Source organism: Streptopelia decaocto (assembly GCF_964273445.1).
Source record: "Streptopelia decaocto genome assembly, chromosome: 5".
In the NCBI taxonomy this organism is placed as follows: domain Eukaryota; kingdom Metazoa; phylum Chordata; class Aves; order Columbiformes; family Columbidae; genus Streptopelia; species Streptopelia decaocto.
In genome coordinates, this window is record NC_138659.1 from 48,448,240 (window position 1) to 48,465,762 (window position 17,523).

At 35.3% G+C, this 17,523-nt stretch overlaps 1 protein-coding gene across 1 annotated transcript in view; it reads right to left on the minus strand.

The window, feature by feature from the left end:
* LRMDA (leucine rich melanocyte differentiation associated) overlaps positions 1 to 17,523 on the minus strand; it is a 669,526-nt gene that overhangs the window by 277,623 nt on the left and 374,380 nt on the right. The window contains exons 5-6 of the mRNA XM_082053238.1: positions 10,507 to 10,646; positions 325 to 451 (exon numbers count right to left, since the gene is read on the minus strand). Coding sequence (XP_081909364.1) covers positions 325 to 451; positions 10,507 to 10,646 — 267 coding nt within the window. The remainder of the gene's footprint in view (positions 1 to 324; positions 452 to 10,506; positions 10,647 to 17,523) is intronic.

Below are 17,523 nucleotides of genomic sequence, written 5' to 3' on the forward strand. Positions count from 1 at the left end.
GCTACATATCTTTAGACAGGGTAAAAATACTCTTTCAAGCTCAGTGACACATATTAATTACTTTGTTATATTAAACAGAGGTTGGAAACCAGAAATTTGGTAAGATAACCACAGTCCATTAACCAGACGTAACAGTAAAGTTTTATATTAAACCACAGAAAAATTACTAAGGCCTTTGTCCCTCACCTGCTCATGTTTACCAGACCTTTCATTTGAAAGGGTTTATCTGTTACTTTAATGAAAGACACAGCCAAGATTTTGGAGTTATTTTAAAACAGTGGTAATGAATCACATTGTTGTTACTTCTTCCATTTACTCTCGTACCTTAGCATCCTTGGGCTTAACCACTTTCATGAAGGCACCTCTTACCAAGGCTTCCTCTCTCTCCCTCCTGGTTACTTTCCGAGTATCAAGAAATTTCAGGTTTGTCAATTTGTGCAGGACAAAATATCTGACAGATAGCAAAATGCACACAGTTAAAATTAAACAATAAACAAAGACTTACTCACAGACTAAATGACTAAAAAAAATAACAGCAATAAACAGCTTTCCACCTTTTTCATGAATGGAGCTTATGCAAAAAGTTAGAATACTTACTTTACTCTCTCAAATGAAGCTTTTTGTAAGCTCCCCATAAACATTTAATGCTGGGTGGATCAAACGGACGAGAAAATTATCACCACGGGCATGTTTGTTCTCTGTAGGTATTAGTGAGGTCTAAAGTATACCCAGAAATAGAATAAATTGGAAATTGTTTGGAATTGCCAGTTTGGAAAAAGGATTTTTTGAGTGATTCCAAAGATTCCATCTCGTATTTCAGAAGAAAACCAATCTGAGACGAGGTCAACTGCCAGCTATCTTCTCTGATAGAATTATCAGAAAACATTCATCTGCCAACTTCCTCAGATTTTTGTTTTATTTTCCTAAAGACCCAATGATCACCACTATTAGAGACATGTGAAGAGCAAATCAGCAAGGACTGTAATTTGTCTTTTACCATACATCCTAAAACACTATCTTTTATCTTGAAAGGAGCATATGTCAATGTTCAAAATACTTAACATTAAAAAAGAGAATTTGTCAAGAGAAAACATGGAGAGTTATTCCTGGTCTCTGCTATCCAAGACTAGATTTTGACACAGGCATCACTTGGAAGGAGAATTCCAATTTGGTCCTGCCAGAGAGACAAGGTGTCCTCATGGCGTATGGATCCCAGCTCAGGATTAAATGCAGAAGCGTACAGTTTTATGAAAATTATTTTAAGAATTCAAAGTTCTTGTTAGTATCCATCAGCACTATACTCTATTTATCCTTTTTACTCGAAGTACAGCAGCTTTTTAGCCTCAAAAAAATACCATTGGCTCCTTGCTTGCAGGGGGAAAGAACATGGCACATCAGAAAGAAAGGGACACAATCATGGCAAATCAAAATATCTAACCACCTCAAGTGTGTGTCATTTACATTTAGTCAACCAAATGTGAGGCAGAAATTGCAAGTGAGGGAAGTGTCAGACTTTTCCTGGCAGGGGGTAGGAAGGTGATTGATAATGTTCCCCACGCCTAGCTGCTTTGTGTAAAACTCGTCAGTCAGAGAGCCTCCTAATCATACCAATCCCTTCTGGCACTGGGAGGAAGAAATCAAAGTATTAGAAAACTCTGCATAACACAACATATTGAAAAAGAACAACACACACATAATTTATTTTAAAAGATAAGAGTTATCTTAGCATTTTGTTTCCAAGACCAGATAAATGTGAAAAAGTCTGTAAGACTCCCTTTCTACAACGAGCCAAAATTTAATGCTGCAAAATACCTTTCCGTCAAGTACACCTTTCCTCTGGGGCAAGAGCTTCATAAATTGTTAACAAGTGAATGGAAAATGCTCAGTACTGAAACGCTCAGATAATTCAAATGTGAATCCTCAATCTATGACTTTCAATGATATTAGGAAAAGAAAAAGAGTCACTTTACATGTTCTGTTCTGTCCTAAAACCATTTATTAAGCAACATCTACAGATCTATGAGACTGACACATCCTCAGATTCCTCCCAGCTTTCCTGGCTGCCCTTCCAGTCCTCCCTGGCATTTTGCTGGCCCTTATCTTTCAGTGGAAGAGAAGCTATCCATCTTGTGTTACTGGCAGAAAAACTCTGATGACAACAGATTCTTTCAAATAAAGACATGTACAGAAGGAAACAATATGTCAAGAGTAAAGAAGAGTGAAGCTAAAAATAAGTAAAGACACCCACTAAGTGTAGGGTGAGAAAAGATGAATATTCAGGTGAAGAAAACATCGGTATTAGAAAATCAGCAAATGTTTAATGATGGAATGAAATATGCCATTGAAAAGCAGGCTGCAACAAAAATGACAACAGACTAAGACAGCACTGTCATCTCTGCTGACTTTGGATCACAGCCCTAATGTCAGTCTCTCAATCATTTCAAAAGAGCTTAAAATTATAATAGCATTCCTTGATACAAATGTGTTTTTGTATTTTTAAGCCACCCTGACTGCAGTCAGAAAACAGAATGAGCACCAGCACTTGCCAATTCGAAAAACAAAACTAAAAAATCCCTACCCCTGTATACTAAGTGGCAAACTACACCACAAGTCAGAGGTTTGAAGTTGTTTTTGGTTGGTTGGTTGGAGTGTTTTTAATTTGCACTCCTTAAGGAGAGCAAATATTAAAAATTAAGTACCACAAAGCCTATCCTACCAGTAGAATAAAGGTATATCAGTGATTAATTATTTTAAAAGATGATTCAAAATACAATCCCATTTATTCATATTCCTGTTACTAAACATGGGATAAAAATAATCTATATTATATGAAAATAATACAACAGTTTTTTAGTAAATGGCTGAATAAAAGCATGGGTCTTCCTGGATATATTTTAGCTAGAAATATGAAGATGCATCTTCAATCTAAATCTAACAGAAGTTTGCCATAAAAAAAATACAGGGAAGGATTACCAAAGCCCTGGAATGAACACTTTACAATATCAATTCAACCCTTGTAAATTTAATCCAGGGTTATTTGTTGCACAAAATCTCTTTACTGTGATGTATGACTTAGTTACTAAGGTTATCACAGCAGTATCCTAAAGTTGCATAGCACATAAAACATTTCAGTTAACAATGCAGGGAGGTTAACTCCCACAGATAACCTACCATCAGAGGGTTACACCAGATGACATGCCTCTGTCAGCTTTCAGGAGCTATTGATGGTTCAATCAGTTTGTTTTGAAGGTAAAGTACAACAAAAGGGCACTAAACTTATTCAAACTGTCAACAGGGACTATCTGGGATGTTGCTTGCAGGTAAGTAATTCTGGGTGTTTTAAGACTATTATCAAACACCAATGGCTGCAGAAAGAGACAGCTACTAATAACACAGAATGCAGCCAACATAAAATACTTTATGGCAGGTATTAGAATCCATAAATTGCATGACACATTGCACCTGGGTTAGACTTGTAAAATCACTAGTTAAGAGAAGGCTGTTTAATGAAGAAAGATCCATCTAAACTTTATATTGTAGGTTTAGAAAGGTTTATTTTATAAATTGGGGGGGGCAGGGTCTCCTCCCCCTGCCACCTTTATTTTTTTAATCATTTTGAAACTTCGCACACCTCCATGCACTCTGAGACTGCTCTTTCTGGGTTTTAACATCTTTGCAGTGGTGTGAAAAAAGGTGGTTATCTTCAGTGATGAGGATACAGGTGAGCTCCAGAGAGAGAAAAAAACAAAAACAAACAAAATAAACAAACAAAAAACACAAACCAAACCAAACAAAAAAAAAAATCCACAACCCAGAGCCACCAGGAAGGTGCTTAGAAATCTGTTTATCACTGCCTGTAAACTGATCTTCTAATTCATGGTGGATTAAGGAAAGGAACTATGTAAGTAAAGGTTCATCTTCATTTGTCCAGAATCATCCCCCACCTTGACTCCCAGTGGCAAGAATCCCATGTAAACAAGCTAATAACAGGTATCCTTCACACACAAACAGGAACGCTCAGAGATGAGAAAAGACCAGACAATATCACATTTCATGTTATTTCAGTCTCAGTTAAGTGAAAATGACAATAAAGATTAACACGTCATTTACCAATTTTGTAAGTGTTGCATGTGATTAGTACTATTTGAACAGTTTTTACACAGACCTGTCAAGATATTGGGAAAGAAGGACAGACTTGAGGGGGCATTTGCAGAGGAATGCAGTGAGTTTGGGATTCAGCTACCATTGACATTGGCAAAAGCTCAACGGGGCAAAGCCTTCCTTTGAAGAAATGTGTTGGAGTTCAGGAAGGGACAAAGACAGGTTTGAAATCAGCTATTGCTACATATTAAATAATACACAGCTAGTTTTTATATAAAGAAATACTGTCTCCGATACTGACTGACTCTACACCCTTTAAAGAACCACAGACTTGTTGTCTCAACTCTGCCTTACAAACATGGACATTGAGACCTATCAGATACCTTGCAGGTATGTTCAGTATCTGTTTCTAGTTCTCTACTGTATAAGTCATTGCTTAACACATAGACCTTGGATTATCCCCTCATCACCTTTCACAGGTGAAGCAAAAAGGTTCAAAGAGAATGTGGAAGTGTTCCTCAAAGGATCACATGGAAGAGAGGAAGAAACTTATTTTAAACATACGCAAGAAATTTGGCCGTCCTTATCCAAAACACACAGGTGTAAATAACTTTTATGTCAACTCCTTATCCTTGTAAAATAACTACAGTGTAATTTCATTTTGATCTATTTTTTCAGTAGCCATTTAGGTTCAGGCATAAAAAATTCCTAGGTTTTAATGAGTTTCAGTACACTACTCCTTACTATTATCAAAAAGTTCTAGGAAACTTTTATTCTAGAGCTGTGAACACCATAAAAACAACACACAAAATCACATAATATTATGGCACCTAAGGGCCTTGATTCATATATTAACTCCCTTGGAAAAGCAGACAAGTTGTAGAACATGGTTGGCTTCCTGATACTGAAAGATAATGGCATCACCTGTGAGCCACACTATAAGAAAATCTTAAAAGTGGTAATAATGTATGTTTTGTTGTGAGGTTTTTTTACCCTTCTACTACAAGAAAAGTATAGCAAGTTTGCATATGTTAGAATTCCAGAGAAAATAAAGTCTTCCACTGAATCTTTAGTGAAAGACTATGATAAGAACTAGATTCTGTCTAGTCCTTCCTTCTGTACTTTTATTAACAAAACCTGAAATATAAAACTGTACTATATGCATCAATGTCTAAGTTTAAAACACAAAATTAATCTTGCACTGAAAAATTGACAAATATTTGCCCAGAAGAATGTCCAGCTCTATTCATTTCATAACTGCAACATGCTCTTTGTCTCAGAAAGTGTTTACTTTCATTTTTCTGTTTTCTGTGCTGTTGTATTTCCTTTCTTTGACAATCATGTAACATAAAAATAACACACCTATTTCAAACTTTGAAGGGTCGACTATACTCTCAGTTGCATCATTGTAAACTAGAAATTATAAATAAACTGCAGTTGGCAATGTTACATCGGCATTCAAATGAAGAGACATGAAAAAAAATCAGAAGGACTGAGCAAAAACGTTTATGACATTGAATTAGGTTATCTCCTGTAATTGTTTCTTGTGCACCACCAAAAAGTTTAATGCCCTACCCTTACTCTCCAAAGAGCATATAGCCAGCTGCAGAATTTCTATCTGTAAGAAAACTTCCTCAATACAGAGTTAAGGAAGTCAGGTCATTAACTTAAATCAACATCTTCCAGAACAGAGGGCATGATGTTAGCATGAGGTATGTTAGATCATCACATCACTTTGGCTCTGCTTGGTGATGACCAAGTAATTCTGAAGGGTGCTCACAAATCCGAACCACCTCCCAATACTTTAACATCCTCTGCTCTACTTCAATGTAGTAAACTCTATAAACTAGAAAAATATCTTTTTATACATGTAATAATAATTATAGTTATGTCTTGATTTACTGCATTAGTATGGACAAACTGGGGTATTATGGACTTCCATTTATTTGGCTGAAGAAAAACATTACAACAGCCCTTACTCATAAATCCTTAAAGTGGCTAATCTCAGATTGTATGGCTAGTTGATGTCTATGAAATACATGGCTTTTTCTTCCAGATACTGTAGAAATGACAAGGTCTCATGCAAACAGTGAAGTAGCACAGATTCACAGATTATACAAATTTAAGAGAATACCCTAATCATCTCATTAAGTACATAAAAAGCATACACATACCACAAAAAGTACCCAGTATATCAGCATTACTTTCATTACTGAGGACTTCTAGTCTCCTATTGCTTCTTGAATATGTATTTATGTATGTATATTACCATCCAAATTCAATAACAAGACTATTTAAAATAAATGAGTAGGATCTGCCTCACCAAAAAAAAACAACACTAAAACAAAATAAAACTGCAAAGAAACTGAAAATGCTATAAGAGGATCCAGCATTTCACAGAATCAAACCCGTGAGATGGGAATAGCTGATTTAGCTTGAAAAGTTAATCCATACAAAATACATGTACTTCCTTTCTTGCTGTTATATCTTAAGAGGACTTCATAAGGTTATCACCATTTGCTCCCCCTGCTAAAGATAGCATATCTAGCATATGTACTTTTAAGCTAATTTAAAATAAACTCAGGCATTTGTTTCCACTTGCCCTTGTTTCCATTTCAACAGCACTTAATGAATGCATCATTCCAGGAAATGTCAATAAGGAGCAAAGAGGAATGAGCAAGCACTGAAACCTTCACACATGGCATACATCCTTCACAATCATATCACTTTAATGAAAATAGGTGAGGTCACCTGCAGCACTCGCAAATGCTTTGTAATACATTCTGACCCAGATGATTTTTCACAGTTCAGTAACACCACGTTTGAAGTTTTCACTGCAAACAATACACCCACAGGACTGACCAAGTGTGGGTACAAGAGAAGCAACCAGCAATTACTGTGTTGACTTCTGTTACTTTGATCTCCGGGTCATGACCTTTGCTTTCACGCAAGCTTCAAAGTTGAGATTATAAGTTATTTCAGAGGATCCACTGTTTTGCAATCTATTTTTCTGTGTTTCTTGCTTCCTGTTTGAGAGAAAGCTTTTAAAACTTTCCTATCAACATTATATTTATATACTCTGCAATCTCTTGCCCTCACCCTCAAGATATCCCTTTACAAAATATCACCTCCCAAATACGGAAAGCTTTAAAAGAAATTTAAAAGAACTTGTAGCAATTTTTGTTTTCTTTTTAAGGAAATAGACTAAAGCCATTTTACAATGACAGAAAAAAAAAAACCCATCAGTTTTTAACATTAATCAAACAAGTTTCCTTATAAAAATACTGCAGAAGGGAAATTCCCATTTTCTTTTCCTGTCCAAGCAAAAGTTCCAATAACAAACACAGAAATGTTGACATCAGTTTGTTCTACACATTTGAAAGGTAAGGAGGAATAACAGGGATGGGAAAAAAATAGTTTTTCTTTTTTCTGTTTCTAAAAAATTATCCTACTTAAATGTTACTGTATTTCTTAGAAATAAATAAGGACTCTGAGAAAAAGTCATAACAATGTTCTTGTATAAAGTTTATTTTTAATCAAAAACTAGGGAAAAGCTTTAGTGTTGAAATAAGTATAAATGATACACCAATGGATTACCTGAGGAATCAGATCGAAACTTCTTGCAAAATGCATAGTTTTATACACTTTTGAAGTATTTTTGAAAAAAATATAATTATTTTAAAAATATATAGTATTACTTCTTATCTCTGTTACTAATACCTCAGTAAATAACTGGACCTTGAGGTTTTAAAAATTAGATTTTCCACCTTTTTTAAGGTTGAGATATTTGGAAATTTACAGAGCTTTTCAGTTTGTTGGAATAAGAAGAGTAAGTAAAGCTTTAATTTCTAACACCTTTCTCTTTCTGGTTGAGGAATTAAATAGCCTGAACTCTAATTGAACTCGGTAGGAATGAAATTAAAGCTCAATGAAAAATGAAGCTGTGGTTCCAATGGTCACTGCAAAAATTTACAAAAAGAAGTTCCTATTCAGAACAAAACAAAACCAGTTAACATTTATGGTAAAGCAAAATGTTTACATAACTCAGGTTCACCAAAATGTGATCTTTTGATGCTGTGTGACAAAGTTTCTCAAAAAATAAAAATCTTATTAAAAAAGTTACTTCAAACCCTTAAAAATGCTGAAACTGGCCATTTCAAATGTTTGCTTTTGAGATCTGAAGCAATATATTTGATAAAATGCAAATACTTTCTTACTCAGGAGAGCCTGCTGCTGTTAAATCTGTGAGATAGTTCTGTATGTTTGAGGGAAGGAAGAAAAAAGTTGTGTCCAAGATGCTTCAGAATCTGCATCCAAAACTCTGAACTAGCTATTCAGAGTAAAATTAGCAGAGCACTTTTAATCAGTTCCACCACGTAGGTAAATATATTCCCCTAAAGTCAGACAGACAGATAGATAGATGGATGCTATTGGGTTTTGAGGCTAATGTTTTCAGGCAAACACATTTCATATAATGTAACAAATAATTATGAAAAAGGATCAGGAAGCTTTCATTATAGCAGCAGAACCATAAATCATTTAACTAATTAGAAGTCCATTCTTCTTTCTTAAAAGAGCTTTCATTAACCTAGTTTATATGGAAAAAATACCCAGGGTTTTTGAAAAATTGTGGGGAAAGAAAATGGGAGCAATGTTGCAGTTTCCAGCAGATGCATAAATACAATCACTTTACACTTTGACACAGTGGTTTGCCACAATATGACCTAAAACTACCTTGACCTCCCTGAAATCAACATTTTTGCATTGAAATGAAACAACAGATATGCTTGTTTTGATGTATGGCTGTGTGACATATTATAAATATTACATCACATAACCACAGAGGATGTCAATCAATAAAGAATTTTTTCACACAGCACTAAACGAACCATGGGTTCTTGCCTCTGAACGGCTCCTTTAACATACTACTTTTGCTTAAATGATTAATAGGAGACATATTGTCAGAAAACATACTTAAAGTGAAAAACAGTAAACTGTAGAAATATCATTCATTTTTTAAGCAATTCTCTAGTGCAAATGTCACATAAATTTACATAGAGACAGCACTATTAGGCTTTTGTAAGCTGAATAGTCAGCATACCTTCCACTTTAGTGTCAAAGCAAAAGGAAAATATTTTATTAAATCTAGGTTGCTCTACTTGCTGAAAACCAAAATGCTACAGCTAAGCGGGATTCAAAAGTTGAATAGTTAGAAGGTGAAAGTGTTTAATCTAATGATAAACTACAAATCCTCTCCAAAAATCTGGAACAACAACAACAAAAAAAAAGGACATGCACACCCAGGACAGCTGTGCTGTTATTTCAACCAACAGCATTTCTGAGCAATAAACTGGTGTATCAAATTAATTCCACTTCCCAATAAACCTGCTTTTAGTCTCCACCAGTTCATATTGTTTTATAATAACTCTCATAACAGAGTTTGGATTACATGAAGAGAAAATCAGAGTTTTATTATATAACTCTGAATCTGTGGGTGACCTGCTAAAAGAAAGGAAGCTCAGGCTCTGCAAGGTCGGCAGCACAGTGACCAGTGCTGCTTGGCTCGGACTTGCCTCAGACAGCCTTTTTCAGACGATATGAAAAATGCCAGCACATAAAGACTGAAATCTTGTATCAGAGGTGAGCAAGGAAAAAGAAGTCCAATACCTTTTTTTTTTTCCCCAGTAATCAATGTCCCACTTGCCTAAAGGTTATAGTTATGAAAATTACGTCACTTCAGCAGACATTCTGTAAGTTTTAGATCTATACTCAGAATCATCATCAGCCTCAAGTATTTTTATTTAAAAAAAATAAAATAGCCCTTCTAATTTTTAGCAAGATTTCAGTTGGATCAGTTTGACATATGGGGGGGGGTTGTTTTAATCTAAACACTAACTGCTCTGAGTAAAACAGCACAACATAGAAGGAGTCCTTTCCTCTGTGTTCTTTAATAGTGCCTTGATAACTATAGTAGAAGAAACTCATCACCATGATCAAATGTTAACAGAAGACAATACAACTGGCTGAATATAGTTTTTTGGGGTTTTTTTAATTGACTGTCACCCTTAGTGTATGCAAATGTTTCCTTACCTTGGCCTTAAAAAAAGGAAAGGCTGTAAGTAGACACATATGAGCACTCACATTCAGAAAACCCTGTACACACCTGCTCAACTCAAAAAGGTGCTGTACAGGACTGAAATATTTCTTGCAACAGGGTTCCTGAGAGTGATCTCATTGAAATGGGGTTACTCAAATTCTCAGGTGTTTCATGGCAGAATATGCCACGTTGTGTTCAGAATAGTGTAGATGTTTCTTTGAGACTCTGAGTCGGTTTTAGTTCAATATTTTACCAGTAATAAACCAAAACTGACATAACTTATCATACTTCCAAGTGAAAACACTAACCTGTACCTCTGGTAGTCATCTTCATCCTTTTCTTTGCAGACCAGTTCATTTGGGCAGGCCACGTTTCCAAGCAAACTGAGATACTGTAGTGAGGGCACAACTTCAGCCAAATGGTCCAAAAGGCTTTCTAATTCCGTTATGTGTCGAAGGTTGGGGGTTAAGGATTCAACGACATTAATGAAAAAAACATTTAGAGTTACAGCACTGTTGATTTAAACATACATTTCATTAACTGACAATCAAATTTACTATGGCATTCAAGAACACGTCACATTATTTGTTCCAAGGGCAAATGGGGATAAACTTCAGTCATTTTTTCGGCATGGAATGAAAGAATTTGGCTGTTTTGTCATTCTTTTATCCTCCTTTCTTTCCTAGGTGGTTCACTAGAAAACATTAAAACTTTGACAAAATGATGGATGTTGTGTGGCAAAATGGCTAGCAATTGCTGGAGCCATGAAACTTTTCCAGCATGGAAACAAACAGTTTCACAGCACATTCATCACTAATATATTCAGTCCACTGGAAAATGAGTTTAAAAAAAAAAAAAAGTCGAACCACAACAACCCAGTTTCATTCCCAGCATACAAATGCTTTGAGTGCCACACCAACACATCAGTAATTACTCAATTAGTATATGTGAATTAATGCTTCACTAAGTACAAATTACAGACTTCAGTGTTACTAGTTTTTTATATATGAAGCTTTAAAGTCTAGTAAAGCATACATTTTTTTCATTAAAATAGGCTTATATTTTGGTGTTCGTGAGGTTTTTTTAATTTAACTATGTTTCTCAGAACATAAATAATGATGATACACCTTCAATATTGGAAACTATATTAAAATAAACAAGCCTACAAAGGTTAAACTATCTTTTAACCACTGAAGTATTGGAAATCACAGTTTAGGTTTAAGCACGACAACAATATCCAACCATTTGCACCCTACTGATTGATCAAATAAAGTAGATTATTTTGTTATAGTGTCACAGTGTCTAAGACTCAAACCACACATTCTTTATTACTTCAATTTACATGCAAAGAAAAAGGTGTGATTCTAAAAAAAAAAGTTGCCATGCAAATGCATTTAAAAAGCTTTCAATGTTTAAAAATGTACTGACTTACACAATAGCAGTAATTACTCAAAACCATTAAAGGGCATTTAATTGTTCTGTTTTTATCCACTCCTGCTGTTAGAGATCACAACTATTGTTTTAAATCCTCAGCTCACTTGTATTGCTAATATTTATACTTGATTTATGTGTTTCTGTTATCTTTGTTATTTTTAGCTGATGGAATTTATTTGATTTCTTCACCTCAATATCTTAAGGGCAACAGAAGCAATACAGAATGGAAAGAGCAGCTTCCTTGTTAAAAATGGGGTCTTTCTTTTGGAAGTCTGAAATTTTATTTTATTTCCAAACATACATAAATATCATGCTGACAATTACTAATTTTAATCTCTTTAAATCAATGTATCTACATGCATAGTTAATGTTCTGTTCCATGAGGTCTGAGGAATCATACTCAAATATTTTAGATGAGTGAGAAAAATAAAGGTTTGAATTTAGTTCTACAAATTAAAAATGCAAAAATGCTAGCTTCTAATTTGGCAAAATAACCTTAGGGAATGCTATATACCAGTAAGTAATATGCCAGTAAATAATCAACCAGATCCTAAGAAAAATGTCTTTTTTATAACACCATATGATATAAATCATCTTTGTTACACAAGACAAATTCTCAATCAAAATTTGGTGCTAAGTCTCGTCTTATATCTGGATCTCAAGCTCATACATAAACTTTTTCATGACTGTTTCAGGAAGTATGTGACTCTGGTGGGAAGGTCAGAAACTGTTTTTCCACAGATGTTCAAGAGAAGGGCTTTAAAAAATTTCCTAAGGCTGTTAGAGAAGTGCTTGAATCTGGCACCCTCCCTCAGCCAGGAGAAACCACTTCTTGCAGGATTGCTTAAGTTGCAAAAAGATTCTCTAAGAGAAACAGTTTATTATTAGAAAAGACAGTTATTTCCATAACAGCAAACATGCAGAAATGTTTAGTTATCACAAGGCTTAGGTTGTATCTGGCCATTTCCTACTAAAAGAAAATTAGAAAAAAAAAAATCAAAACAAAACGCACACACACACAAAACAACAACAACAACAACAAAACCACAACACACACACACAAACCCACCAAATACATAAACAGTAAACATGCAGAATTTTTGCTTGTCAGTTCAGGAGAGCTTTTTCTGAGGTAGAAGGTTTCCTCCTCAGGAATTTGCTGAATGTAGAGTATGACGTGTATTCTAATTCCCATCTGACCACACAGACAGTGTAAGACTATGCATAAAAGTTCTATGCAAGTAAAAGGAGAGACAACAAATTCACTAAGAATTTTGGGTAAAAATCTGCATCTTGGGTAAAAATCAGGCCAATAAACTCATTTTCATGGGAGGGCACATCAGCCTCACAGTTGCCTTCAAAGGGCCGAATGTAATTTTAGGACTGTAGAAATGTAACTACTCTTAGGTAGAAGTATGAGTTCGACACCCCTGATTTACTCATCTCCCTCTATGAAATAGATATGTAGCATCTTAGCATTATTTCAATTTTAGCTGCCACAGAAAAAAGTGCATAGGGCAAACCCCTAAAATCGGATGTAATCACCTCAAAAACATAAGATCACTAATTCACAGAAAAGTTGAAGCTTTCAGACTTGGACAGTTCAAAATTAACAGGACATCAGAAACATTTGAGAACAAGCCAGCCTGTGGCTTATGCTAATCAACCTCTTTGCGCCAGAATCAGCAGTTACATCTTAAATAAAAGATCATTAAAATATCTGTTCTTCAGGACTTGAACTATCTTTTCTTATCCCTCTTAAAAACAAAACAAAATGCAAGGTGCAGATTATTTTTCCAAGAAGCTACATCCATCCAACATCACAGTTATTTTTCACAAAGCATGTAGGAAAAAATGAATGGTATTCTGTTCAAATTCCCATAACTAAGTAATCATAAGTCATTGTGCACTTCTAGTGCACTGTTTAGTTAACTAGCATGTAATATACTTATTTTAATCACAATACTGGAACTATACAACGCTACCAAAAGTGTAAAGTCCTTCTAAAGCAGTGCTAGGAAAATACAGAGGAAGAAAATCAAAAGCAAGTCCGAAATTTTATAGCCAGCTTCCATTTTATGGGTATTGTTGCAGCCTAAGGAGCAATGAGAGCCAAAGAGCGGCAAAATCCTGCTGTGCCATTTGTAAGACCAATTTCAGCTCCATTCTCTCCAAAAAGGAAAGACACAATTAAATCCATGGACAATGCTAGTGAAATTCATTTAAAGCTCTGTGAAAATAGCCGTGAACTGATCTTTCTGAAGTCAGCGCCAGTGGTCACCAGGTGAACATGTAACAGTGATATGTAAGTTTAAGTGATACTTATACTAGAGTGTTGTTTGAAAACTGTTTTGAAGTGTCACTGTTGTGACAAAGTAACTTAGTGCAGCAATCCATCTTCTAATTCTACAGTGTCATCTTTACCAACTTATTAATGCCCTACTTTCTAAGAGATGTTGCCTAAAATAAAAATTCATAGCAATAAAATCATAAAACTCTTCAGGTCTTTTGCTCAAAGCTAAAATGTTAATTCTCAGCAATTATACAACAATGGTCGCCTCCAAAAAACAATCTGGTCTCCGTGAATATTTAACAGAAACATACTAGACACACTTCAAAACTCCACCATCATCAAAAGACTATACTGATGTCTTGCACCATTTCTCATATTAAACTTGGGAAACATTTAAAATAACAAGGTATCTCTCATACTCAGATTAACTTTAAGCCTCATTATGTTACATGTATGTATGCCACACCTGTATTTACAGTAGAATATTCACAGCATACATATACACAAACATATACAACCATTTCACCACATTTACTCTTCAGAAAAACAAATGCTACCTAGCAATAGAGTTACTTGGAAAATATAGTACTATGGTGGATCCAGTTAAGCTGCAGAGCAATATAATTTTTTGCAAGTTTTAGGCAACCAAGAAGATCTTACAAAGAAATACGTTCTGGGTTATCTATTTTTATTCACTCTCTGTTACCCAATACCATATATTTTCAGGTTCTCCAGAAGGCAAAAGGAAAAGCTAAAACCCAAAGCAAAGGATGCATCTCCTTCTCTGGCTAAGAATTAACTGTTTATGGAAGCTCATAACATTTTTGTTTGTTTTACAGAAAATCCTATAGCCTGGATTAAAATTCTAGTGCTAGTCAGGAATATGGCGTCTCACAAACCCTTCAAATATCAGTTCAACTGTGTTCAAGACTACTACCAAGGCAACACTTGTGTTATTTGAAGTTAAACTGTCCCCAGTGAATACTCATTTGAACAAGGCCAAAGTTGTAAACTCTTGAGTGGATGGTATAATGCCACTTAGCTTACTCAATTTTAGGAGAACCTCACAAGCAGGGACAGCCATTTTGATGCCAAGCTGTGTCTTGTGACAGCCAGCATAGTAAAAAGACCATTCTGTGATATTTCTGAGAGTTTGTGTGGATTCATTACTGGACAACGTCTCACATGTTCCACTATTCCAGATGTCTGTTCTAAAGAGTCTCTTTAGCAGTGTCCTTTCACTAGTCCTTCCAGCATATGTACAGAGCACAAACACTGTATGAGTGTCCTTTATAAGAGTGATATAAGGGTCTAGCTACCTTAAAGTACTGAGAACTGATACTGATCATCTCCAAATTCCATACTGTTTCCTCTCTCACCAGTATTCTTGGTATAACATTATTCATGGTTGTTCTTCAGGGACAACTGCTGGTCAAACCTATGCAGAAACACAACCTTTGCTAACAGTGTCTAAATTAATTTCTTCTATGTAACTGTATACAAATGCTAGGCCAATATAACTGTCCAAACAAACTAACCTATACATATTTCCTATCTAACCAGTCAATTAGTTTTTGCATATAGTTTGAAGTATGCAAGAGAATCTTGGACTTCTTTCTGTAACCTTTTTCTATGCCAGCCATTCTTTTTACTACTCACACATTCAAATATATTTACTTTAAAATAAAAGTAACCACTCTTGTTCTCTCAGACCTTTCCAAGTTGTTCCACTATGTTATTTCAAAAGGTTTGTACTTAGTCTTTTCAAATTTTTAGCCATCACACTTCCCCAAAAGAGTTCCAGGAGAGCTTTTCATGTTAATCACCACCTATGATTACAGCTTTCGGAAGTTCTTGAAAACAAAGAGACAAAGTAAAGGGCAAATAGCTTTAGATTCAAAATATTTTGAAATACATACATATAGAATATCAGAAATATCCCACAGAATTCAAGGCTGCCATGTAGGAAGACCCAAAATTGTCATCCAAAATCTTCTGCCAACTAACCATCTGTCACACAGGCGTTGCAATCAACCTAATACTAAAACAGCTGGATAGCACTTCTAGCAGCATCATAAATGAGCAAGGTACATATATTTATACCCATTTAAAACATTTGCTTCGATTAAACTTATCACAAACACTATGTAGCAACCACAAGCGATTCCACAGGCAAACAGCCTTGAAGCAGAAGTTACCAATTCTCCTCTGAATGCAGTGTGAAAAGATCTTTGCCACCTGAATGCTTTTCCATTAGAATGTGCTAGGTCTTCAAGGTTGGATAACCACAGAAATAGCTTGCAATATGCAAGTATACATCTTCCCCTTCTCTGTGTGCAATAGGATGTAACACACGGTCATTTGTATGCCACGTTCTGGCCTGAACACTATCTGGTAGGGAGATAGGGCCCTGAGATAAGGCCTTGTTCACTGACTTTAAAACTATCTTCCTCAAGAAAGAAAAGGTGTGGCACAGGTAGTAATTAACTAAAGTACATACATCTCTTGGAGAGCTTCATACATACTGAATACTTGGTAAAAAAAAAATCCCACTTTGTCTACTGTAGTAGCATTAGTTTTCTCCGTGTAGCTGGATTTTCCATTACTTTTAAGGGTATTTCAGAAAGGCCATGGTTACAAGGCTGCAGGTTTGAAGACCAGGTTTCAATGTTATCAGATATACAAACCTGAGAAAAAGGAGAAATCTTTCTATTCCTACAATCAAATTACATTTCTGGTTCTCTAGAAAGGTCTGTCCTGAAACCACATGCCCTTTCTTTCAAAGTTTGTTTTTTGTTCAGATTTTTTTTTTTAAACACTATTCTGCACAAATGTTGCTCTATGTTCCCAAGGTGACATAGAGACAATCAGAAATAAAGCAGCAGCTCACCATTTTTGAAAAGTTCTAACATGTGGACTTGAATTGGTTCAAGCACTGCTGTAGAACAAGATATGGAATCACCTGGACTGAAGATTACCTCCCTCTTTCATAGATGTAAGCACTCACATTACTTATTTTTTACTTCAGGTACACTTAATTCTAGAAAAAAAGGAGGGATGGAAGGTGGGGAAGACAGAGAGAAAAAAGGCTCAATGTTCAGTAATTTCAGAATGTTCTACAGAATTCACCTAGGGTTTTGGCTCATCAGGTGCTGTGATTCTGTAACAAGCCACGCTCGGGTTTAACCAAATCTGTAATTGTAGCGCAAGAGTTCCGAACTAGATGCATGAAGAATGCTGTATCAGTTCAGCTTAGATCTTTGTTTAGGCGAGATATGGATCTGGGCATAATAGGAGACAATTCATGTCTTTAACATATTCACCCAATCTAAGCATCAAGTCCTCAGCATTTATCCCAATGAGATTCTGGTCAGATTGGGACTTCAAGGTCTTCTAGCACTTTAAGACAATGTAGGAACAAGAACAAAAGCAAAATTAATTACAATGTACAGGTTTGAGGCAAAACAAATCTGTAACTGTTGGGCATTATGATGAGACCTCTGTGAAGACAGATTATACCAGAAGCACATATTGGTACATTCTTCAGTTGAGATACTCAATCCATGCTGTTTTCAAAGACTCAAAAACTTATAAAGTC